The sequence below is a fragment of the Pteropus alecto genome, unplaced genomic scaffold (assembly GCF_000325575.1).
Source record: "Pteropus alecto unplaced genomic scaffold, ASM32557v1 scaffold190, whole genome shotgun sequence".
In the NCBI taxonomy this organism is placed as follows: Eukaryota; Metazoa; Chordata; class Mammalia; order Chiroptera; family Pteropodidae; genus Pteropus; species Pteropus alecto.
Genome location: NW_006430462.1, coordinates 5,320,494 through 5,344,945, shown reverse-complemented (window position 1 = coordinate 5,344,945; position 24,452 = coordinate 5,320,494). Strand labels below are relative to the sequence as shown.

The 24,452-nt window shown below is 41.7% G+C and overlaps 1 protein-coding gene across 14 annotated transcripts in view; it reads right to left on the bottom strand.

Moving 5' to 3' along the window:
- DEPDC5 (DEP domain containing 5) overlaps positions 1-24,452 on the bottom strand; it is a 108,047-nt gene that overhangs the window by 40,801 nt on the left and 42,794 nt on the right. For 8 of the 14 annotated variants that reach the window (XM_025047792.1, XM_015591228.2, XM_015591241.2 and 5 more), the window contains exons 21-29: positions 22,515-22,735; positions 20,788-20,991; positions 11,488-11,553; positions 7,995-8,178; positions 7,364-7,524; positions 4,364-4,481; positions 3,749-3,916; positions 2,905-3,124; positions 1,461-1,594 (exon numbers count right to left, since the gene is read on the bottom strand). In XM_025047792.1, coding sequence (XP_024903560.1) covers positions 1,461-1,594; positions 2,905-3,124; positions 3,749-3,916; positions 4,364-4,481; positions 7,364-7,524; positions 7,995-8,178; positions 11,488-11,553; positions 20,788-20,991; positions 22,515-22,735 — 1,476 coding nt within the window. Of the gene's footprint in view, positions 1-1,460; positions 1,595-2,904; positions 3,125-3,748; positions 3,917-4,363; positions 4,482-7,363; positions 7,525-7,994; positions 8,179-11,487; positions 11,554-17,888; positions 17,987-18,960; positions 19,097-20,787; positions 20,992-22,514; positions 22,736-24,452 lie in introns of those variants that run through there. The other 6 variants (XM_015591238.2, XM_006904950.3, XM_015591261.2 and 3 more) reach the window with 5 other exon arrangements.

Genomic DNA, 24,452 nt, shown 5'->3' with positions numbered 1-24,452 from the left:
CGCGACAGAGACTCTCACACTAGACAGACAAGGTCCAGTCTCCTCTAACATCTTATACAGGGACCCTCCACATCCCTTTCTCCATCATTCTCATCTATTGTGCACATACTATATAGCAGGCACAGCACACAGCCTCTGCCCTCAGAGCGCAGACAAGTCGGGGGGAAGATGAGTAAACCGGTTACAGCCCTCAGAATGATACTGGTAAGTGCTCAGACAGACGTAGGCCCAGGATGCTGGAAAGCACAGAGAGAACCTGGTCTGTTTGGGAGGATGAGGAGGGCATGGAATGCACCCTAGGGCAGGTCCTACCTGCTCACGGCAATGTTTTCTCCCCTTCCCCAAGTCCCACCTCTCCTCTGTGTAAATGCTTCCCTTCCTATAAGGCCAACTTAAATTCTACCTCCTGCAACGCTGTCCCTGCCCTCTCAAGTAAGATGTGGTCCCACCAGCAACCTGAGAGCTGTAGCACTTACTGTTTATAAAGGGACCACACACTCAAACGCCTAGAGAAGCTGGTCACGTAGCATGACTGAGGGTGCAAGACAAGTCCAAAACCAGAGGGTGTGCTGGTTCTACTGTAAACCAGAGGGCACATGTCCATGCTCAAGTGCCAGCCCATGGTACCTGGGTATGACTGTGGACCCAGTGTTAAGTGAGCCTGTACTACATCAAGCAGAGCTGAATTTTATGTGTTACCTATAAGTTTATATTATGTTATCTATAATATATTCTCTTGTGTGTTATATAATACAACTATGCAGCATGTTATGTATACTAATATTTTTTAAAATAAGAATTCATATAAAGTCCACATTTTTATATGAAATCTTCAAACAAAAAAATTTGGCTCAAATATTTAAAAAATGTTTTATGTCTTTAGGGCAGTGAAGCTACTCTGTTAATGGTGGCTACATGTCATTATAAATTTGTCTAAACACACAGAATGTATGCCACCACAGAATGTACGCCACCAAGTGTAAACTGATGCGTGTGGATTTTGGGTGGTTATGATGTGTCAATGTAGATTCCACAATTGTAACAAATGCGTCATTCTGGTGGGGGATAGTGATAATAGGGGAAGTATGCATGTGTGGAGATTGGGTGTGTGCGGGAAATCTCTGTACCTTCTACTCAATTTTGCTTTGAATCTAAAACTACTCTATAAAATAAGGTCTATTGGAAAAACAAAACTAACAAAAATAATCACTTTGCGGGCCAAACTAAATGTATCTGTAGTTTGAATTAAGGCCCAGATTGCAAATTTGTAACTTCCAGACTATTTTGTGTTATTGACATTAGGTATTAACCCAGTTTTCTTTTCGTGTATGTGTCTTTGTGCAAATTATAGGCTCCTTGCAAACAGAAATCATATTTCACTCCACTCACAAGAACAGGGCACTGAAAACTCTCAGGGAGTACTGGGTGGGGACAAGTCTCTCTTCCAATAAGACACTTACTTCTGACTGGCCTCCATCTCCAACAGGGCAGACAGAGCTGAGGTTCCCTTCTTCCCAACTGGGGGGCCAGATGACTCGAGGGAATGCGCAGAGATGGGTCCGGTTATCTGCAAGCCTTTCATGGCTGTCCCTTTCTAAAGCAGAGAAGAGGAGACAAAGCCATCAGCCCAAGTGGACCCTTCAATAGGCGCCACTCATGCCCCAGCATTTGCAGCTGCATCTGTCCTGCTGCAGGCTCTGGGAGTCAGTTAACTGAGGAACACGGGTTCTCAGTATTCGGTAAATGCCAGAAAACTGCTTTTCACTTAAACTGAAGGTCCCTAATGCCTACTGACTCAAAACAAACTGCCTCTTTGAGATGTTTTATGCGTATTATCTCATTTTATTCTCATCACAACTCTAGGGAGTAAATAACGGTATATCTAATTTACGGGAAAAAAAACTGAGTCTCAGAGAAGTTAATTAACTTATCTCAAATCCCATTAGAACTGGAATTCAAACTAGTTACCTGACTTCAAAACTAAGGTTCTTTCTGCTACATAAGCAAGCTCTCCTGGAAATGATGCTGTGTATAATCATAAGTGATGCTGTGTACAGAAGGCAGCTGGGTAGGTTAAAGAACACTGAACTTGAGATTAAAAACAAACAATAAAAACACAGCTGATGATGGAGCACTACTCATCAACGAAAAGGAACAAATGGTTGATGCAAGTGACAACGTGGATGAACCCCAAAGGCAGGAAGCTGAGTGAAAGAAGGCCGCATCAGGTTATATATTGCATGATTCCATTTACATGACCCTTGAAAAAGACAAAAATATAGTGATGGAGAACAGATCAGGGGTGAGAGATGGGGATAGAGTGTGGCCATGACAGGTAGCTGGAGGGAGTTTTTTTGGTGTGATGGCAACTATTCCATATCCTGATTGTGGTGGTGGTGGTTACATGCATCTGCATATTTGTAAAATCCTTAGATCTGTGTACAGTACACACATACACACACACACTCACACACACACAGAGCTGGGTATCCTCATATCCTTTAACATATCCCTTAACTCCCATAAGCCCCAGTGTCCCCATCGGGGAGTGTGTGGTTGAATGAATGCCCAACGGTGCTGGAAAATCTAAAAGTGATATAAGTGATATTGCTGCTGTTACCCTCTTGAGAGCTTCTACTCAACAATTCAGCACATCACATAAGCAGCTGTGACTGACACCGGGTCCAACTTGGGAAGCACAAGAAGCTGCGTCCTCAGGTTGCCCTGTGCCACAGAACACTGCCCCCTCCCTTCTTTGCCCTGCCATGGAGAAGAACACACTGTTTTGGATTTATAGTAAATGCTGGACAATTGTGGAGTAAATAAAGTGGCCAGTGAGAGGCCCATGACATAGGAGACAGTTGCTGCATCCCAGACCAAGCACGGTCCCCACGGAGCCCTCACTCGCATCATGCGATCTGAACGATGGCGCCTACGGATCCGGTTCAAGCCTTCCACAAAGCGGATAAAGCCATCCAGGAGCTGCCACTCCTCCTCGTCTGCCCGGGGCCTGTCCCCATAGATGTCGCAATGGGCTTCTCCCTCCGTGATGCGCTTGGTGGCCGTGACACAGGCTGGCAGCAGCAGGAAGCGGGTTCTCCAGAACTTCAGAGACTCAATTAAACTATGGAGGGCCAAAGGAGAAAGAGGGAGTGGTGGTGAGAAAAAGTAGATAATAACACAAGCTCACTGTATGTCACTTATAATTAAAAAATAATTTTTTAAATGGGAAAAAACAAAAACAAGAAAAACACAAGCTCAGAAGGAAGAACTTAACGGTTGTGTTTACTTTATATTCCAGAGATGTGAGAAGATTCTGTACACCCAGGCCCAGTGAAGTTGTGGCTTTGTATCATCGTAATCAGAAATCATGCATAAAAATTCAAAACGCACCACCACAAGTAGTCAGGAAAATGTTAAGAACATGATTTGCACTGATGTTCCATCAAAGAGAACATCATCACTGAGTCTGTTGTTTTTATGTGATAAAATACACATCACGAAGTTTACCACTTTAACAATCTTTAAGTGTACATTTCAATGGCATTAAGTATATTCGCACCGTTGTGCAACCATCACCACCATCCATCTCATCACTGAGTTTTTAACCCAGTAAAGATATGCTTTTGTTTTTTCCATTATTTTCTAAAACGGAGATCATTTTGTAATCAGAAAAAAAGGCTGGACCTGTTAAAATATGGACACACCCAAGGCAGCCAGGATGGAAAGCCAAAGCACATTCTCTGACCTGAAGTCCTCAGAACCAGCGGAACAGATATACTGATCTAAGTAATTCCACTTGTACTCCTCCAGCCGCTCGTGGGAGAATTCTACCCAACAGGAGACGAACTCCGAGTCTGAGTGAGAAGGGCAGAGGCTGTAGGTGTAGTGGATCTGGGCAGACTCATAAGGGTACCTGAAAAAAAAAAGGGGGTGCCCGGAAGTCCAAAAGAGAATCCTTCCCAATCCTTCTCTACCTTTTCCATCTCAATATACTTAGCATCATCCTTGGCATTCAACCCTTGACCACAGTAAACAACTCATCCCTGGAGACTGGTAATGGAGATTTCTCGGCTCTTCCTAACTTTCTCATTCTTCTCTCCTCACATTCTTTATTTTTACTTGGCTTGTTAAGAATCAGGCTAAATATCATAAACTGAATTAAATCCCTTTTGGAAGTAGGGGAACTATAGCCATAAGATAACCCTAGGGGAAAAAAAAAACAATAACTCCAGAAGAAAAACCAACCACTCAACTACCTCTCCGGTTTGAATTACGTGTGATACACATAATTCAGTATGTGGACAGTATGTAGACACAATTCAGAACAGCATCTGAAAACTTTAAATATCCAAGGACTCACTTGGGAAGATATCGTGTCACTGTGATCATCTTATCCTTCAGTGTCACTTTGTGAAAAGTTCTGCCCATACTCAGCCAGTACTGGTCTTCCTCCTCAGGGCGGTTTCGGGATACAAGGCCTAACAGAGAAAAAAAAAAAAAAATCATTTCTTCCATATGGTTGAGGATCATTCTGTTAATAGGCAATTACTTCTCTTCCATACAGATTCAGAAAAAGAGAAACAAAAGAGGCAACACTTTCTTTTGAGGAGTAGTTTCATGGAAAAAAATTATTCTTGGTTAAAAAAAAAAAAAGAAGTCCCAAAGTTGGCAGATTTGGGCAGATTTTTCTGTTACTGAACCAACAGCAGATTAGAGCCTGGGGATTCTGATAGCACCCAGATGTCACTGTCAAAGCTGAACAACTTGATGCCATTCCAGAAAGTTCTAAAGATGTTAATAGGCTGAGATGACTGTGGGACTCCACTTACGTATGAGCTGCCACTCTGGCATTTACGGTCTTCACCCCAGGGTGGCAGTCGACCTGGCTTACCGGCCTGAGCTCCCACGACTCCCTCACTGACATACCACATTTCAGTCTTAAAGGACTACTTATTTATTTGTTGAGCTATTAGGCAACGAGCCTTCAAAGGCAAGGACAGGGTCTTCCTCATCTCTGAATCCCTGATTCCACAGGTACCTTAATAAACAACTGAACCAAGACAGGATTTCCGTGATCTAGAAAGAAATGAAACACAGACCCCTTGTTCAGTGTCAGGCAGCATGGCAGTTGTCAGAAGAGAGGACAGTGGAGGCTGAAAAGATCTGCACTCCGCATGTGGGAATTTTCCAGATAATGGCGAAGGAGAGGCAAGCAGATTACAGATAAAAGAGGTTCAAAGGAACCCAAGTCAAACCCCAGCACTTTCACCTGCCAGCTGTGTGATCTTGGGTACCCAATCTCTTGAGTCTCACTTTCTAAAACTAGAAAGAGGGCTTATCCCCATCCCAGCATTCTTTCATTCACGCAACAAGCTCCCTACAGGCTGTCAAGACAATGTCATGGGATAACGTTCACGAGCACCTAGCATGGCACCTATACACCATTTAAATTAGGTGCACCACAGTTATTTCTGTTTAAATCCTGCAGAGCACTCCTCACAATCTGTGATCAAATATATACTTGTGGTTCATTAGTTTAACATCTGTCTCCCCCAGTAGACTGTAAACTCCAAGGACAGGGCTGATGCTATTCTATTTACTACTGGAACACGGTCCTGCTCACAACTGGTATTCAATAAATCTGCAATAGTGAGTAGCACAGGCTCACATATTATGGCCACTTTTCCAGTAACTATAACAATGGTACCATTTCTGTTACTATAGAAATAAAAAGGATTAAATTTATGAAAGGAGAAAAATAGCCAGAAAGGATACAGTCAGGTGAGTAGCCTCTAGCCAACCAGCCATGATATGAGGCTCGTGAATCAGCCGGAACAGAACTGGACACTAGAGGAATTACGGACCACCAATTAAGGGACACTGAGCAACTATTCCAGAGAAGAGCAAATAGGCAGCCTGGATGGGGCCATTGACCCTAAAGGCAAATTCATTTCACTACTCTTGGAATAAAGAACAAAATCCTTCACGTGGTCCTGTGAGGCCTGAGTCTCCTGACATTTCTGGCCATATCTCTGGCTTACTCCTTTTGGGGCCCAGAAAGTGTCACAACCCCTCCTGCCTCAGGGCCTTTGCACATAGTAATCCCTCTGCCTGGCATGCTCTTCTTACCTACTCCTTCTCTCCACCCCTAACCTGCTTCTCTAACAACTCCTGCACATACTTCATGTCTCGGCTCAAACATCACCTTCTCAAGGAAGCCATCCTTGACCCTCAAGACCAGATCAGGTCCCTTGACTTTTTCCTCACAGTCTTTATCATAACATGGAATTATATTTCATAGTTCGACTAATGTTATTTTCTTCCACGGGACCAAAAATTCCCCACAAAACAGAAAGTTCAAAAATACTGTTGAATGAATGAATAAATGAATTCATATATTTATCAACTCATAATGTCGTATGCTAGGCATAGTGGTTTCCATTTTAGTGGATAAAAAGATGAAGCTGAATAGTCCTGGCACTCAGAAAGGTTACTATTTAGCAGAGCCTAGAAAATGAAAGTGAGGCAACATGTGATAAGTAACACAAGGGGCTTTTGAAGAAAATCCAGACAGAGTCTACAGCTTCATCACAAACGACGGGGGCCAGGACCTGACGACCACTAAGTTCCCTCTAACAGGATCACGCTTCTCTGATCCTCTGGCCAGGGGAACATTAACGGAGTCAAAGATGATCTGAAGTTTGGGGCTGGGTGGTTAGGGTAGCTGCAAGAAGAAAGCAGGAGGCTAATGGTTGCTCATGATTATTCCAGGAAGTGATTGCTGCTTTCTGATTCCGGGCGCCCACACTTAACTTTCTCTGCCTGGCTTATTTTAGAAGAGCTCTCCAGAGTCTGGCTCCAACTCAACTGGCATCACTGAGTCTCTGTCACTTATTAGCCTCTATCACTCACAAATGACCCATTCTTGATTCAAGTCACTAAGCCTCAGTGACAAGAAAAAATGAATCCAGTATAGGAAAAAAAGAACAAGTATAAACTTCAGGTTTATAAATATCTGAGGACCTAGTATGTGTCAGGTACTGTACTATAAATAAATATAGGTTTCTGTGTCTAAAATATTCACTATGATGTTTGATATCTCAGTCCTAGCTCAGCTGCCTACTACTCCTAGGTGCTGCCCAAGCCAGGATGTAACATTCCTGAACTTGGTCATATCCTCTTCCTTAAAAGGAGAGTTGAAGATGAAACAGAGTTTCAGGACTTTAAGACTTTATTCTTCATGTAAAGTAAAATTTACAAAAATTTTGTGTTGAAAAACAATTATTCCTAAATTTATTCCCTACCATCTTGAGAGCTTACTTATGCAAATTTAGTAGAAAAGGAAAAATGAAAAACTCACCTCGACTATAGAGGGGGCTGCTGCTCAGTGGGGGCGGGACGACAGGGTTGGGTTTCTGTGCCTTGGGCTGCACTATGATTTGGTAGCCCTGCATGAGACGCTGGCAAATGAACTCTTCAAACACCTGCTGGGCTGTCATCTGCACACCCTCCTCATCCCTCCTGAAAAAACGAACAATGGTCCACATTATTATGCTTGGCTAAGGGCAGAGTAACACTCAAGAGTCCACAGTCCCACCCTCTCCTTTGCTTCAATCCCACAAGCCAGCTCTGATAACTATTCTATGATGGTTTATAAAACTAATAATTTGTAACCTAGTTTTGGGAAAAATGACCAGTTCAAGAGGTGGAAGAAGAAAGCAGGTAATCTGATGTCCACATGGGTAATCCTAGAAACGAAGATCAGATTTAGTGTGCCCAGAACGACTGGAATAGAAAATATAAGAAAGGATCAATGAGGAGAAATGGTTAAAGGAGGCAAGTCAATAGAATTCTAAAGAGAAAACTAACAGTTCTTGCCTCATAAAATTTCCTAAATGTAAGAGGACACAGGTTTGAAAATTCAGTGTTTTGATGTACACCTGGCCATACCAGAACCTCCCTACAAACAAAGCCTGTCCTCTAACACCTACCTGTCCATGTCTGCTTCTGGAAGGAGGTCATAGCAGCCCTCCGTGTAGTCGTTCTGCAGGCCCTGACGGTCAGGGAAGTAGTCGGTGGTGAGGGGGAGGCACGCCGGAGTAGTGAGAGACTTCCAGTCCACTCCAACTGTGCAACAGAAGCCTGGCACTACAGGGGGAGCAGACAGTGTCAGAACTGCCTCGTGTAAACGGGGAAGAGGTACGTGTGGTCACCACAGCCGGCATGGGATGGGTGTGGGAAGTGGAGGGTAGGGGGAGAAGTAAAAAGGGAGGGTAGGGAAAAATGTTCATGGTGAAAGGTGATAAAATTGCCAGGCAAGGGGATGGGGAGAGAGAAAGAGAGAAACAGTTTGTTAGACAATGCGGTGCGCGTGCTTATCCAATCCCATCATGCAAATGGGATTCACAGCTGATACTTTTCATTTTCTGCTGATCAGAGCTACAAGCTGCAATGCCAGGGAGGTTACTGCAGGGCAGGGCAGGGCAGGGCAGGCAGAATTACACATTGAAGCAAATCAACATTCCAAAAACAGAAGAGAGCTCAAAACAGAGCCTCTCGTGAGGACTGTAGAGTGGCTAGGGAGGGAAAGGAAGAGAGAGCTTAGCCAGATTTTGGAGCAAACAGCACAAGGTAGCAGAATTCAGGAATACTTTCGGAACTGCAAAAATAAATCATACGTTCAAAAGGGTTTGAGGAAAAAAAATCAAGGATGTTTGGGAAAGTTACAAGGCCAGAACTTTAAGAAACAGTTTAATCTAGAAATGAAAGCTTCAATCGGTAGAGTGGGCCTGATCACATGGGTCTGCCTAAAATTGCCTGCTCTTAGTTAAAAGTAGGCTTTCTCCATCTCAGCGCTAGTGAGATTTTAGACCAGATAATTCTTCATAGTGGTTTTTCAAAGAAAATCCAGAGGGAGTCCAAAGCTTCATGGTAAACAATGGGGCCTAGAACTGATGACCACTTAGCTCCCTCTAACGAGACCACGCTTCTCTGATCCTCTGGCCAGACGAGCTTTAAAGGAGCCATAATTCTTTGTGGAGAGTTGTCCTATGCATTGCAGGATGTTGAGCAGCATCCCTGGACTCTACTCACAAGATGCCAGTGGCATGTCCTGGTTGTGAAAACCAAAAATGTCTGCAAACATTGCCACATGTCCCATAGGGGATAAAATCATCTCTAGTTGAGAATCACTGAGTTAAAGTAATAAGGTCAGTTATCTCTTTAAGTTATTTTAGTGAAGAATATTTTTCAAATCTCTATATGAGGGAACAATATGAAGCAGAAACACTCCATGCCTTAGCCTGAGTCCCAAGTGAGATCCTCATAGACCTTATCTTTGCACAATGCAGTGTGGCTTTCACAGTGGTGTACCTCTGTCATCTCGTCCGCCCACACATCGCCTCTTCGGAGCAGTTATGGTGGCATCATCAACCCCTTTAAACACTTGGCCAAGCTGAACCTCCCAGAGGTTATGGAACCAGAGGTCTCTCTGTTCATGAATCTTTCTACCATATAATGATAGATGCTACCCAGTACAACAGAGTCCCATTGAACCAGGAGTTAAAGGACAAGAAGAGGACTTATATGCTAAGTCACAGCAGGAAGTATGTCCCATGCAGCACCATTGCCTTAGAGAAGATGATTTGACCCAAGACAGGCCTAACTCTATGGTCTATACAGGTCTTGGTGCATAGCAGATCTCTAGAACTTACTCATCTTGCATAACTGAAACTTTATGTCCATTGATTAGTAACACCCCAATTCTACCTGTCCCCAAGCTCTTGGCAACTACCATTCCACTCTCTGATTCTATGAGTTTGACTTTGCACAAGTCTTGTTAACTCATTAACACTTCAAGATCAAAACATAGCCCAGAATAGCCTAATCAATTACCCCAATTTCTCTATATGGCAAACGAAGGGGTAAGCTTACTCCTACTTCCTGCTTAGAACCAGCACCAGAAGAAAAACACCTGATTAAAGCCACAGTAGGAAAGCTAGAAACAGAAGATAGTTATATCTTTATGTCCTCTTAGATCATTCTGGTCCTCATCAGCTTCCTGACTCAGGATTATAGAAACATTGAAGAAAAGTTTTCTGCTGGCATGTACCAAATACAGAGAATTTAAATGCCTGATCCAAAATCCCATGGTGAGAAAAGCCCCAAATTCTCAGTTTAATGATGCTCTTTCACTGAGAAAAGAATGTGGCCTCTTTTCTAATTCCAGTATCTTCAGCCCTACAAAGTCCTCCAACAAGGTTTCACTTCAGAACCATTAAATTAACAACGATAAACACAGATGACAAAATCCAGTGCTGGGGTTGTAAAGAAGAAAAACGTTCATCTATTCATTGCTAGCAGCTTTCCAGAATATAATCTGCCAACTATACTTTTGGGTATATGTTCCAAGGATCTGAACCAAAAGAAAAAATATGCCAACTGCACAATGCATTGTATCTGCGTTATAAGCTATCACAAAAAAAAAAATAGAAACCACCCAAATAGACGCCAATAAGAAATGATTAGTCAAACTGAGATATAGTAACTTCTTTGATATTGCCACTAAAAATGACTAATATGAGGGACCTGAAGAAGTAGTGAAAAGATCATTAAGTTAACCATAAGTGGGAACAAAAAGATTCAGTGATGTGTACTCATTGGTCACAGCTAAGTAAAATAAAGTCTATCAGGTGGCAGGATTTTTTTTTCTGGTATGTTGCCATTGTAGATAATTAGATGTTCTCTTAAATACAGTGACCCTTGAACAACACAGGTTTGAACTGCGGGGGTCCACTTATATGTGGATGTTTTTCAATTAATACTATAAATGTATTTTCCTTATGATTTTCTTAATTACATTTTCTTTTGTCTAGCTTACCTTATTGTAAGAACACAGTATATAATACATATAGCATACAAAATATGTGTTAATTGACTGTTAATGTAACCACTAAAGCTTCTGCTCAACAGTGGGCTATCGGTAGTTGTTTTGAGAGTGTCACAAGTTATATGCAGCTTTTCGTCCCCAACCCCCACATTTTCAAGGGTCAGCTGTATTTAGATGTTCAACAATTTCAATGGACAAGGATAATCAAAACAAATGCAACCCAAGCCAAACATATTCAGCTACAGGTATGTAAACAGTTCCAGTTCTTCGTATTACTTCTTCCCGAATTTTCCCCAAAGCCATCATTAGGCATGTAAGGACTAAGACCAGCTCTGGACTGGCACAAAGGCATCATAGGAATTCTGTTACCCTTTCCTTGTTCCTCTGAATCACATTCCAGGAACAGGTCATTCGGCCCTTCCCCTTGCTTTCCCCTGGAGAGGTTGGAGAGTCCTTCCTCTGGTAGCCCAGAGCTGTGTAGACTTCCAGACCATTCTGTTCCTACAGAGCTCCCTCTTGCTTCCTCATGCTCAGACCACCCCATAACCCCACCTCCTTTCTACTCCCCACCCCCCCAGTCAGCTGCCCCCTCTTACTTGGGTCTGGAGAAGTAGAAATACTGTCCTCTAGAGAATCCTTATTCTGGGTCCTAGGATTCAGACCTGTGGAAAGATGAAAACAACTTGCTTTAATGAAGCTCATTCTTCAAAAAAGTTCTGACCAGTTGTGGTTAAAAAAGTCCAAAACTGTAGTTAAAAATAAAAATGTGAACCAAGTATAAAATCTGTGCTGAATATTTCCAACAGGACAAAAGAATCAATGGAAGAAAAATGAGCAATCTAAAATTTGGGAATGAGCCAGAATTTTACTCTGAGGTTATCAATACTATTCTTTGCCCAATGAGGCCGTTAGTATATGCTCACACCTGCACATGTATACACACAGGCACAGCAAAAAGCAATTTACCATTTATAGTAAGAAAAGGGACATATTTCAAAGTCATTTCAACCAATTAACACAATCTTTAGCAAATATAAAATGACCTATTTGAATTCAGTTCACTCAATAGTTATCTTCTGGAATTCTCTTCCTCAAATCATGGCTTTTTGAAGTATTACATCGAAACTCACTACTTTAAGAGAAAAAAAACCAACAATGATTTTACTTACTGGGCTGCAAGAAAAACAAAAAGATTCTTTGAAATGCAACTTAGTGACTAAAAAGTAATAGAACTAATTTTAATACACATATATTGATATTTAAATGTCCCTTTCAAAACATATATTTACTAGAAAATTATGATACTATAAAAAGGATTGGAAAGATCCTCACCACACTGTCAACAGTGGCTATCTCTGAGAACAAAGCTGGAGGAGGTGGCAGAAGGTAAATGAAAACTTGTGCTTTTTACTTTACTTTGTGTCATCTGAATTTTTTATAACAAGAACAAATATTTTTAAATCCCTTATAAAATCTTTGAGAAGACAAGCTATTACCTGGGAGAAAGCATTTGCTAACCACAGATCTGGCAAAGGACTTGTATCCAGAACATATAAAGAACTCTGAAAACCCAGGAGCAAGAAAACAAACAACTTGATTAGAAAATGGGCAAAAGACTTGAACAGACATTTCACCAACAACATATACAGAAGGCAAATAAGCACAGGAGACGATGTTCATCATTAGTCATTAGAGAAATGGCACATTAAAATACAGTGACGTACCTCCTGACAGGTCACACCAAGTGCTAACAAGGGTGTCGAGTAACAGAAACCCTTATTCATTGATAATAGAAATGCAAAATGGTACATCATTTTTAGAAAGAAGTTTTGCAGTTCCTTAAAAAGTTAAACATATATTTATCATTTGACCCAGCAAGTCCACTTCTAGGAATTTACCAAAGAGAAACGAAAATTTATGTTCACATAGAAACCTGTTATGTAAATGTTTAAAGTGGCTTTATTCACAGTTGCCAAAACCTGGAAACAACCCAAATGTCTTTCAACAGGTGAAGGGATAGACAAACTAGTACATCCATACAATGAAATACAACTGGGCAATAAAAAGTAATGAACATTACTACTGATGTACGCAACAACTTAGATGAATCTCGCAAGCATTATGCTGAGTGAAAGAAGCCAGACTCAAATAGCTACATATTGTATGGTTCCATGTGCAGGACATGTTGGGAAAGGCAAAAACTAAAGGGAGAGTAAACAGTATCAATGGTTGCCAGCGGGTGGGAGGGGGGGTTGAGTACAAGGGGCAGCACAAAGGAACCTGGGGGAATGGACATGTTCTGTATCTTGGTAGCTGTGTTGGTGGTTATGGCTCTATGAATTTGTCAAATCTCATAGAACTGTACACTAAACAGCAAATTTTACTGTATGTAAATTAAAAAATTAATTTTTTTTTTAATTTAAAAAGATGATGTCACTTGGACAAAACAATTTTAGAACTTCTTTTTTGGAACTGCCTCCAGTAGATTTTTAAAAATTACTAGTCATCATAATAAGATACAATTTATTAAGTCAAACAAATATAGTGTTTTATTTTATTCACACCCACACTATGAGGCAGATAGGAGTTAGGTATTATCCTTTTTCTACAGATAAAGAAACTAAAGTTCAGAGAAATTAAGCAATTTACTGAAAATCACAGAGTAAGTAGGTGAAACCTGTGTTTAGACTCCTGCTCAACTCTACAGATGCTCTATTTCCTGACTATCCATCTGGGATACCAGTTTTCAGCTATTGAAAATGTTATCTGCTCTTTGTCAACAGCTAAAAGCCATTTGGAGCTAAATTTTCAGAAAAATCTGTCTTGGCTGATTACATCCATTTTCACGAAAACACAAAGCATGACTATAAAGAAGCAAAGTGGTGGATTTTCTTATTCAGCCTAAGAATGGATATAACGGAAATTATAAAATTGGCATTCTCAAAACATTCTGAGCAATAGGAAAATTATTAAATACATCACCACACAGGTTTGGTTGCTAAATTTAATCATTCAATAACTTTTTCTTTTTCTTTTTTTGGAAGAAAATCCAATCCAGACTTGGTCTATAAGAACTGAAATTCTTACACTAATAAAAACAGTTCAACTTACAAATTGAACAAACACTTCAATTGCTCATGCAATTGTTTAAAGAGGCAAACAATGAAAGAGTTCTTGGAACAGCTTTGGCTTGTAGGCCAAAAGCAGACTTGTACCATTTCTAACTCATACAAGCACATTCAAGAGCACCAGCTTCTGATGCTACATATGTACACACACACACGCACACACGCACACATACTAATTTTATTTTAAATAAACACCAATGAAAAAAGTTTGAAGAAATAAATATTTTAAGGACTTCTACAAAGCTTACACATTTGCATTTCAAGCCCAATTCACTGCCTCTCCCACCAGCTCTACCTTTGAGGCAAACAGACTTGCTATTGGCAGGTGAAAATCCCCAACAACCTGAGAGGACAGAGGTGAGACCTTCTGGTCAGTCAGCTATGCTCCAACCTGACATTTGGGAATGAACCCCACTCTCAAAGTTCAAAGCCAGAAACACAACTTGGGGAGCCAAAGCTGAGACAGTTATTTCAGTTCTGGCTCTTTTGACATCTGTTCAGAGTTGAGAAGTCTGACCATCTTCTCTGGTTGTTAGTTTTAGGCCAAAAGGATAATCAGTGTGAGGCCTTTGGGGCCGGTTCCAGAGGACAACTATAAGCTTGTGCCTAGGGCAAGTCAAGTCATTTCTCCTCTCTGGGCTACAGAGAGAGCATTTATCCATAAAAAGCCCAACCTGGCCTGAATAAGTGACTCTAAGGCTATGATTTACTTTTCCTTTAGCTCTCAGGCTAAATCTGCCCCATGGCCTAATACACAACACACACATCAAGGTAAAGATTCTAAACCCCAGGACGAAAGAGAAAGAATACTTGGCATTACTTATTTTCTTTTTCAAAATTCTCTTGAGCGCTTACCCCCAATGAAGAGAATGATATGACTAAAAAGTCTTATAAACTGGGGCCTAGTTAAAGAAATAGAGGGATAAAAACTATTTGCCCAGTCCCACCAACAACCTGGTCCCTGCTGGGCAGCATGTAAAAAACAAGTGAATAATATAGGCGCAAGGCCCCAGCCAACAATGCTCAAAATGAAATTCAACAGGGCCAGGAGGGAAACCCAGAGACACCACTCCTGAGAATCGTGACTCACATATAAATCAAGTCCAAATGCAGGAGAAAATCTGAGTCATGCTTGAGTGCCTGCAGATGGTGCAAACTGTCAAGCCCAGGAGATGAAGGTGGAGTCATGGATGAGTTCTTCCTGTTACTTTTCTATTTTTTAATGAATGAAATGTTACCTAGTTGTTTGTTTAGATCCCACCCTGTCCCAAAACAAGGACCCAATATGACATGTTGCCTTTAAGGAACTCAATCTACTTCTGATCCTTACTGACAACTCTGTGAGGAACGCAGGCAAGTGAAGATCTTTATGCCAGTTATACAGATGAAGAACCTGAGCTCAGCAAAGGCTGAAGGCTAAACTCCAAAGGTGGGACTGGTACTTTGTTCTGGTCACTTTCACCATAGCATGCTCTCTTGTCTAGCACATCATAATTTAGCTCCCATGTTTGAACCCTGCGGCATTACTGGAACCACTCATAGTTCAAGTCCCTGTGAGAAGCTTTCCTTTCGTGGTTTTTACCCCATATGCAACCGCTTCAAATAGAATCTCAAGTGAATGACAAGCCAGAGGTCTCTGAGGTGAGGAGAATCGGTATCTTAATCATTTTGTTTCTTCTCAGGCTGTAGTACAGTGCCTAGAGTTCAAGAAACATTTCTGAAATGGGTCAGAGTTTAGTAAGTATAAAGAAAGCAAGCCATATTCCATGAGGATTGAGAATGGCTTGAAAGGAAAGTCAATTCAAAACCAAGCAAGGTAAGTAAAGATTGCCCGATTCTTTGAGGAAAGGAATCCAGGTAACTGTTCAATAAAGTTATAAGAGAAAAGAAAAACATTCTTCAGTAGAGAGAAAGATAACCTCAGAAGGCTTTTAGCATTCATTCAATTACCTGATATGTGCCAGGAACTGTTTTAAGCTCTGGAGATACAGCCATTAACAAAAAAAATCCTTGTCCTCATGGAGCTTATAATAAAAAATATATCTACTATGTCAGGTGGTAGTATGGAGAAATATTAGGCAGGAAAGATGGGTGGGGAGTGCCAGGATAGAGAATGGCAATTCAGGGAAGACCTGAAAGAAGAGAGAAAGCTGTGGGTACAGTGGCCCTATAATTTATCATCCAACCCAGGACACCATTGAGAGTGAAAGAGGATGCTATTAATAACCATATAGGACAGTGAATTCAAACCAGGACTGTCCTGGGCAAACTCAGCCATATGAACCTCAGCCACAAAGTTCTCTAGTATAAGGGCATAGCAGAGGAGAAAGCAACAGAAAGGACCCAAGACTCAGATGTGCCTGATATATTTGGGGAACCACTAGAGTGAAGTGAGAGGGGAAAGCAGATGAGGTCTGAGAGTGACCAGAGGCCACATGATGCAGGGGGCTCTACTGGCTACTGCAATGCCTTTGGCTTGTTACTCCTAGTGCATTTGGGGGCGGGGGGGGCGGGCTCAGAGAGTTTTGTGCAAATGTTTCATGATCTGACTTCATTTTTGAGGGGTCATTCTGAATTGCTGTGCTGAAAATTAACAAATGGATCTTCTTGGTGCAGCAAAAGAAAAAGAAAAACATGCAAATAAAAAAGGCCAGTTAGTAAGCTACTGAGACAGTCCAGGTGAAAGATGATGGATTCTTGGACCAGACTCGGACTGGCAGAGGTAATAAGATATGGTAAGATTCTGGACATATATCCTAAAGGTAAATCTGACATTAGCTGGGTATTCTACATGGTAGTAAAAATCAGAATGATTCCATCTAATTTCTCAGTGGCTAGCTAACATAATCAATCAGGAAGAACAAGATCAAAGATGGGAGTTCAACTCCCATGTCAGACCTATGCTACAGACTCCCTCCTGATGACCTCTGGCCCCTCTGAAAACACATGCTACCTGTCATGAAGGGACTGGGCAAGAGTAAGGATGACCCTATTTCACTATATTGCTCTGACTAGAAAAACAACTCAAGGTGCCCATATCTTCTCTAAGAAGCTAAACATTCTAGAACATATTTAATTGAACACTTACACATCAATTAGACTAATTTTGTGAATCATTAAATGCCTCTCATATATGGCAGCTTGGTCTTGGAAGTATAAGTTCATGTGTCACTGTGGGAATGAATAAAGATAAGCTCTTTCAGTCTAGCAGACACAACCATGGAAACAAACAGTGAGATCATGATGTGCCATGCGGTACAATTGGGTTATGCATGTGAAACTGTGGAAACACACCCAACATCTCCAGGGGAGAAGCAAGAAGCACCAGGGAGGGCTTCAAAATGGAGGTATTGTCGGAGCTAATTCATAAAGACTGAGCTGACATTTCCCAGGAAGAATCAGGGGGCAAAGATAAGATAAAAGCATATTCCATTTAGAGGGACTAGTCTATGCAAAGAAATAAAAGGACAAAAAACTACGCTGTGCCCTTCTCCTGATTATTTTTATGGGTTTGCCCCTGCCCCGCCCCCCAACACGTACACAATTGAACGCTATTCTAGAGCAGAGACCACTCCTGCTCTGGCCCTGGCCCTGCCCTCAACACCAAACTCATAAGCCTCCCTCAATCACGACTCATTGATAGACTGATGATAAATGTGGCTTGACCAACATGTTCTCGGCTAAAAATGTACTGTGCGGCCCATTTATAATTCCATGCATTATAAAGCATTGCTTCTAAATAGGTCACCCAAAATTGTGGCTGAAATGATTCCAAAATAGACGCAGCCCTGCTTTTCTAGTCTCTGTGTCGTTTCTAGATGTGAGCCTGCTCTGAGCATCCCAACTCTGTTATCTCTTGGGTTGGTTACCTGCACCATTGTTGCTAAGCAGGTTGACAGAAAGCTCTTCAGTTCCACTGAAGTTCAAGGAGAACATGCTGTCACCAGGCTGGCGGGAAGTGCTGTGCCTACAGAGAACAGAGCCTAGCCACCTGGCTTAATGCACAGCATTACCTCTTTTATCCTGCTCACTCTGGCGTGAATACTTAGCCACATAGGCTAGCAACCACTGGGATCCATATCACAGGCTACTAGGCTGCAGTGCTTGGTTTGTGTGCTAGTTCTGGCCTCCTGTGACAGGCTCCTTCTACCCTGGCACCTTAGCTGCCATTGCCACACTAAACCACCTACCCTTATTGTTCTAAGCCTCCTCCTGCTAACACTAACGGGAGGATATGAGGTACATGAATAGAGGTACCAAGTTAGTCCGGTAAAGATGGTCATGCCCTGTCTATATCCCTCATCTACGCCATTGGACATGGAGGTAAGTGAAAAAGGGGCCAAAGATTGGTCTTTGCAAAGTATTTCCTAAAATACTACACTAAGTACAGGTGTAACCTGGGCTCATGCTTGTCAAGGATTAAATGACTTTCCTCCTACACGGACTCTCTTTGGATGCCTTGTAACACATTCAGAACTCTAGTTCAAAAAGAGTTGTTTCCATAAACACAGGCCTTGATTTTCATTGCTTTCAGCATTAACTTCTCCTAAACTCAACAGTGGAATTTCTCAGTGACCAAAATGATAAAGTCATAGACTGACTGCACAAAACACACAGCATGAATCACCTATCTCAGCCCCCATTTTCACCCTTGACTGAGGATTAGAAAATATTCAAGTCTGAAGTTTACAAAGCATGCTTCGAATTAAACCTAAAGCTAAAGCAGGGCCAAAGTAACATCTCTGGGAAAAATGTCAGGCTGTTTGCTTTGCACTTGGCTCCGTGAAGGGAATGACGCTGACTGACAAAGGAAGGCCTTGATCTTGTACTCTCTTCAAGTCTTAGAAACATGACATTTTGTCAGCGGTCTGTTCTGCACATATTCCTGGGTGTTAGAGAATGTTCTCAAAGTATCACCCAGAGCCCTGTGCACAGTCTCACCTTCCAGCAGCTTCATGATATGCTAACTCCAGCAGCTCTGCAGAGGAGTGAGTTGGATCCCTCTGCCCACTGCCCTGTAGCTCCGCCATATTCTGTCGAGTCTGGTGATGAATCTGGATGGCCTCTCCGGATGGTCCTACCCAGACGAAGATCCACTGAGCATCATTCCCACCCGACAGCTAGTGCTGTGCACTTAGCTCCATCTCCCTGTTTTCTAGCTGCTGAGATAACGGGTGTTGGAGAGGTTGAAAGAGCACATCACAGACTACACACACAGAAGAACATTATACACATGACCCTCTGGCTCCCACACGGGACACCTCCTCTTCTGGGCAAGACTCAATCCTCCTGTGGGGCCTCATGTTTGTCATCCTGTTCAGCCTAAGAACATTTAAGATCCTCTGTCTCGAGCATGTTAACTGAGATGCCACAGAGAAATACAAAAGTACAGGAGGCAAGGGCCCTTCCTGGGAGAGTTAACAAAGACTAAATGAAAAGGAACACGCAAGTGAAACACCAATAATTCTGTTAATACATAAAAGAGCAACAACTGTGACTCTAAGAAGCAGAGAATATGTAAGTGCAAAAAAGACATCGAGTAGGAGATAAATCAGAATAAATCTACCAAAAACTGCTTCCTAGAGAAAGAGAAGTTTCAGAGCTGAGTGTTAAATAAAGTTAGAGGGGCTAAAAGAGAGGGCATCTGGGTAAAAGGAACAATCTGTGTGAAACCCTAAACGCAGAAGAGGTAAGACATATGCCAGAGACCACCAGATTAGCTTGGGAAAGAAAAGAACCTCTGAGGATGGGAATGAGAAGACAGGACATTGGGGAGCCTGGAAAGTAGGGCCTCAGCAATTAGAGGGCCAGGTGGGCAAGAGGATGCAGGTTTGGAGAATGCTGTTTTAGTAAAAGAAGAAAAAGTACAAAATTGTGTTAGGAGGAAAAGCACAAAAGCAACAGGAGTTGAGGAAGAAACATCAATAGTTCTTGTATGAGAACTCGAAGGTAGCCAGTGGAGATAAAAATAGAAAGAAAATGACACTAAAGAAGACACCAGAAAGAAACAAGTCGTATGACTGATTATGGCAGAAATAAGCGGGGCAAAGGAGGTTTTGGGAAATGACCCCCAAATACAGCCAAGAAAACCAGGTTCATTGCTCACTTACTTAACTTTTAATACTATAAGCAAGTACAAACAACAACAACAACTAAACATTTCCAGGCACGCAGCAGACGGCTTCCATGAAAATACCCTGGAGTTTACTGCATCTGTTCCTTCCCAGCCCAGTAAGAGCCCATTAAGCTGAAGTTTAATTTTAGCCATAGCTTTATAAAACCCTACTATCATCTTTAGGACAGAATATAGATCAAAAAGGATGGACTATGAAAAATAGTGAATTTGGAGGAAAAAAAAATTTTTTCAGTTGTCAGAGACCCCTTAGAGAAAACAAGGGAATGTAACTGTGTAATCAAAACAGCAATACAATATCTAGAGAGAGCCAAGAATGACCAAGAATGACAGATGTTAGTCTTAGGAAAGAAAGCAGGTGACAAAGCATAGTCTCTTTCAAATAGAAAAACAGAATCCCTCAGGTTGATACAGCTAATTGTAGTTACAAAGCCCATTCTCAAGTGTGTCCACTGGATCCCAACAAGAACTCTTCGGTAGGCAAAATGGTCTCGGTTACTACCCCCACCTCACAGGCGGGGCATCAGAGGTGCAGCGAAGTTTAGATACTTGACCAAGACCACGTGGTTGATCAGTGATGAGGACAAGGATCAGGAGCTCCCAGTCCAGGGCCCTTTCCTGAGCCACCAACTTACCCACAGGAAAAGTGTGCATCCAGCGCCTTCTGTTTGATGTGAGCTTCATGGGCATTCGAGAGGGGGCAAAGGGGTTGATCAGCGCCCGCTGGGGTGTGTATCCCCCAGGTCGAACATGTAGCATGGATTCTGCGCTGCCTACGTGGAACCTCCCCGGTGCACTGGAGTCTCGCTGTGGTGGCTCCATCATGTTCTCCAGGACATCTGCCGGGTATCACAGAGTTGAGGCACAAAGAGAGAGCATAGAGCTACAAAGAAACCACAACTAGGCAGACCGATCAGCCAAGGCTAACGAGGATCTTGGATATCATATATGTTAGGCAGTGAGGGAAATGAGTAAAATCACCAAACTATAAAGAAGTGGAATATTGGGTTTGTTTACTTTTTAAATACTTAGGAGAAAGGATTTCTGGTTCCCAAATTAATGGCCAGATAAAGCCATACCCAAACCAAATGGGAAGAACCAGACAGTGCCTGGAGACCCTGGACTTTAGTCTGGATACAATGAGTGAACGGTAGGACTTGACTTGTCTTCCTTGGGGTGGGTATATACTGTATGTGGGAAGAACAATAAAAATATATATTTGGTGACCAAGAGGCAGACCCTGGCAGAGACAGTTGATGTGTTTGCTAAACCTGTTTGATTTTTCTCTTAGGCATACAACAAGACTATAGTTTCCAGTCCCTCTGCACTGGGGCCAAATAACTTAGCCAACTTCTAGCCAATAAAACACTGATGGAAATGACATGCTCTAAATGAAGACCTAGACCAAAGATATCTCCACAAAAGATCTCCATTTTCTTTTCCCCTGCTGTGGCAACTTTGGAGACCAGTGTTGATGATCATGGCATCCCAGGATGAAAAGAGCCTGGGGTTCTGAATGACTGGGTGGATCAGAAAACCCTTTCATTGACTCAGTGGCCTGGAACATAAGTAAGCAATCAAATGTTTTTGTGTTAAAAATGTTTTGGGGGGAGAAAAGAATGAAAAAATGGATGTATCAAGCCTTAACCAGGCAAGGAGATGACATGATATTTAGACATGACCTGTCCCATCTAATGGTCCCTATTATAGAGAGGGAGGCAGCATGTGAACCTGAGTGGATCAAAGAGCTGAAACTCACAACCAACTTCCCGTGTGCATCCCATGTTCACTATGCAATTCCTGAGATCAGAAAGTGGGTCCAGCAGATGCAAATTCCATGGTTCTACCCAATAAGAGCCAATATTTAATTCCTCAAGCCGATTTACAGGCAAGAAGAGAACATTCGGATCTCCATGAAAGCTGCATTTTTCATTGTAAATTAATAAAGTGACTGACATCCTGGTTTATCAAATAAAAAAGAATGTGGTCTAGTTAGTTATCATGGAAATAACATGAGAAAACCCAATTAAAAAAAGATTAGTACATATTTTGAAAGGGATGAGAAACAGGACTGAAGGAAAAAGGGGTCAAAAATATGTAGAGGTAACGGGAAATGTTTCCTATATCACATGGAGTGGGTACACTGGTGAGAACCCCTAAACACCCAAACATAACAGAGAAACAGGAAAACTAAAGGCCTATAGATGCTCTGCTTTACCATATTCCAGTGAATCACTTTTAGGCTTTTCTAATAAACTCCCAAATATCACCACGGGACACTGAAATCAATTCTACTATTCAGATAATTTTTAAAAAAACTTTTCAAGCTACTTGGATTAAGAGCAACATTATCTCCTCAGACCTCGAGTGCTGGTGTAGCCCAGAGAGCTGCTGACTTCATACTGGTGCAGGTGGGGGTGTGGGATCATCAGGATGTTGGCGCTCCTGCCCAGGGAGCTGTCATCAGAAGCCTGGCTCCTCACTTCTTCAGTGGGCAGGGCCCGGTTGGGCATGGAAGGGCTGGATGAGACATCACAGGAGCTGGCACTCTTTCGATTGTGACTCTCCCGTTCTCGCACAGACCTGACCAAGAGAGACAAGTTACCACTGAGTAAGGGACGATGCCTCACCTAGAGTTAAAACTCCAAAAACTGTCACAAGCTCCAGCTACTTGGGAAATCAATTTTTAAAAATCTCCAATGAAACCTATGAGTAGGAAATAATATAGGAGGTACTTTGCCCTGAGCAGCTGGTAAGAAAGGGAAGAAACAACAGACAGTTCTCAAATGGCCATCATAACTGTGAATAAATGATTGCTCCAGTCTGACCCCACCAATCCATCTTATATCATTGAAAATAGGGTAATCAGATACGATATGACATGATGCAAGAGGAAGTACACAGCGCCATCTGAGGAGTGTTCTTGCATCAAAAACTGAACCTAAATCTAATCAGACCTCTAGAAATAATTGCCAGTTTACAGGAAATTCAGAGAATAGAGGACAAGTTAAACTTTATAAGGAAATAATCACTCAAATGAAGAAAGCAAGATATTCTACGGTCATAGAAAAAAAGACATTAAAACCAAATGCAACATGTGCATCTTCTTTAGATCCCAATTCAAACAAAATGGCTGTAAAAACACTTTTCAGACAATTGGGAAATCTGAATATGGACTGGCTATCAGAGAATATTAAGGATATTAAGGAATTAGTGTTAATTTTGTTACCAGTAATAGGGTACTGTGATAACGTAGCTTTTTAAAATTCTTATTAGACACATACTGAAATATTTACAGGTAAAAAAAATAGGATGCTTGGGATTTGTTTTAGACTACTCAAGCCAAATCTGAAATGCGTGGGAAGTGATGAAAACGAGACTGACAACACGCTGATAACTGTTCATTATACTAGTCTCTCTATTTGAACATGTTTGAACATTTCCTTAATAAAAGTTTAAAAAACAGTACACCCTGATTAAAACAGGAAACTCCCTCAGGGGAAAAACCTCTGGAAACAGTAGGAAGAAGGATCAGAAAAATCCCAGTGGGCAGGAAAAATCCAGAATGAGAGTCAGGCAACCATTGATAGGTCTGCCCCTCTGACATCAGAGCTGTTCTCTTTCTGCCTGGAAGGATTTTGTTTGAAGTAAGAGCTTAAAAAGAGCCTGAAAATAGATCCCGAGGCTGACTGCAGGTTCATTATTTCAACAGAAACATATGAGTATATGTTCAATCCTGCACGGGGGACAAAGTACTGATTGAGACATGGTCTAGGCCCTCAGGAACACAAAGCCTGGGTGTCTCAAAGACCAAGTTTTGCCATCTTTGATTATAAAAAAGAAAACCGAGGATCTTGGGGTAGCCAGCTGTGGGGTGTACTGTGCCCCTAAGCAGAATCTGTGCACAGGAGCTGCTGTTAACAGCATTTATTCTGAGATCCAAACATTCTCAGGACAAGACATTAAGATGAGAAGAGGGAAAAGACAAGAAGACAGTCATGTAGCCACTATAAGCTCATCTGTCACAATGTGAAGAGACAGAATATTGTTCTAATCAGTTATGCTTAAACTTGCATATTTAAGAAATCTTAGGTAAATTTAGTCAACTAGGAAACAAATAAGCTAGAACTGTTTTACACTTTAAAAACAAATTTTCTACACAGTGAATTAAGCATAAAATCGAAGACTATATAAAGTATTAGAAAAATATATAAAATATACATCTCTAACCTTGGGGTACAACTTTCTTATACAAAACCCAGAAATGACTATATTGGTAAATCTGGTTATATCACAATTA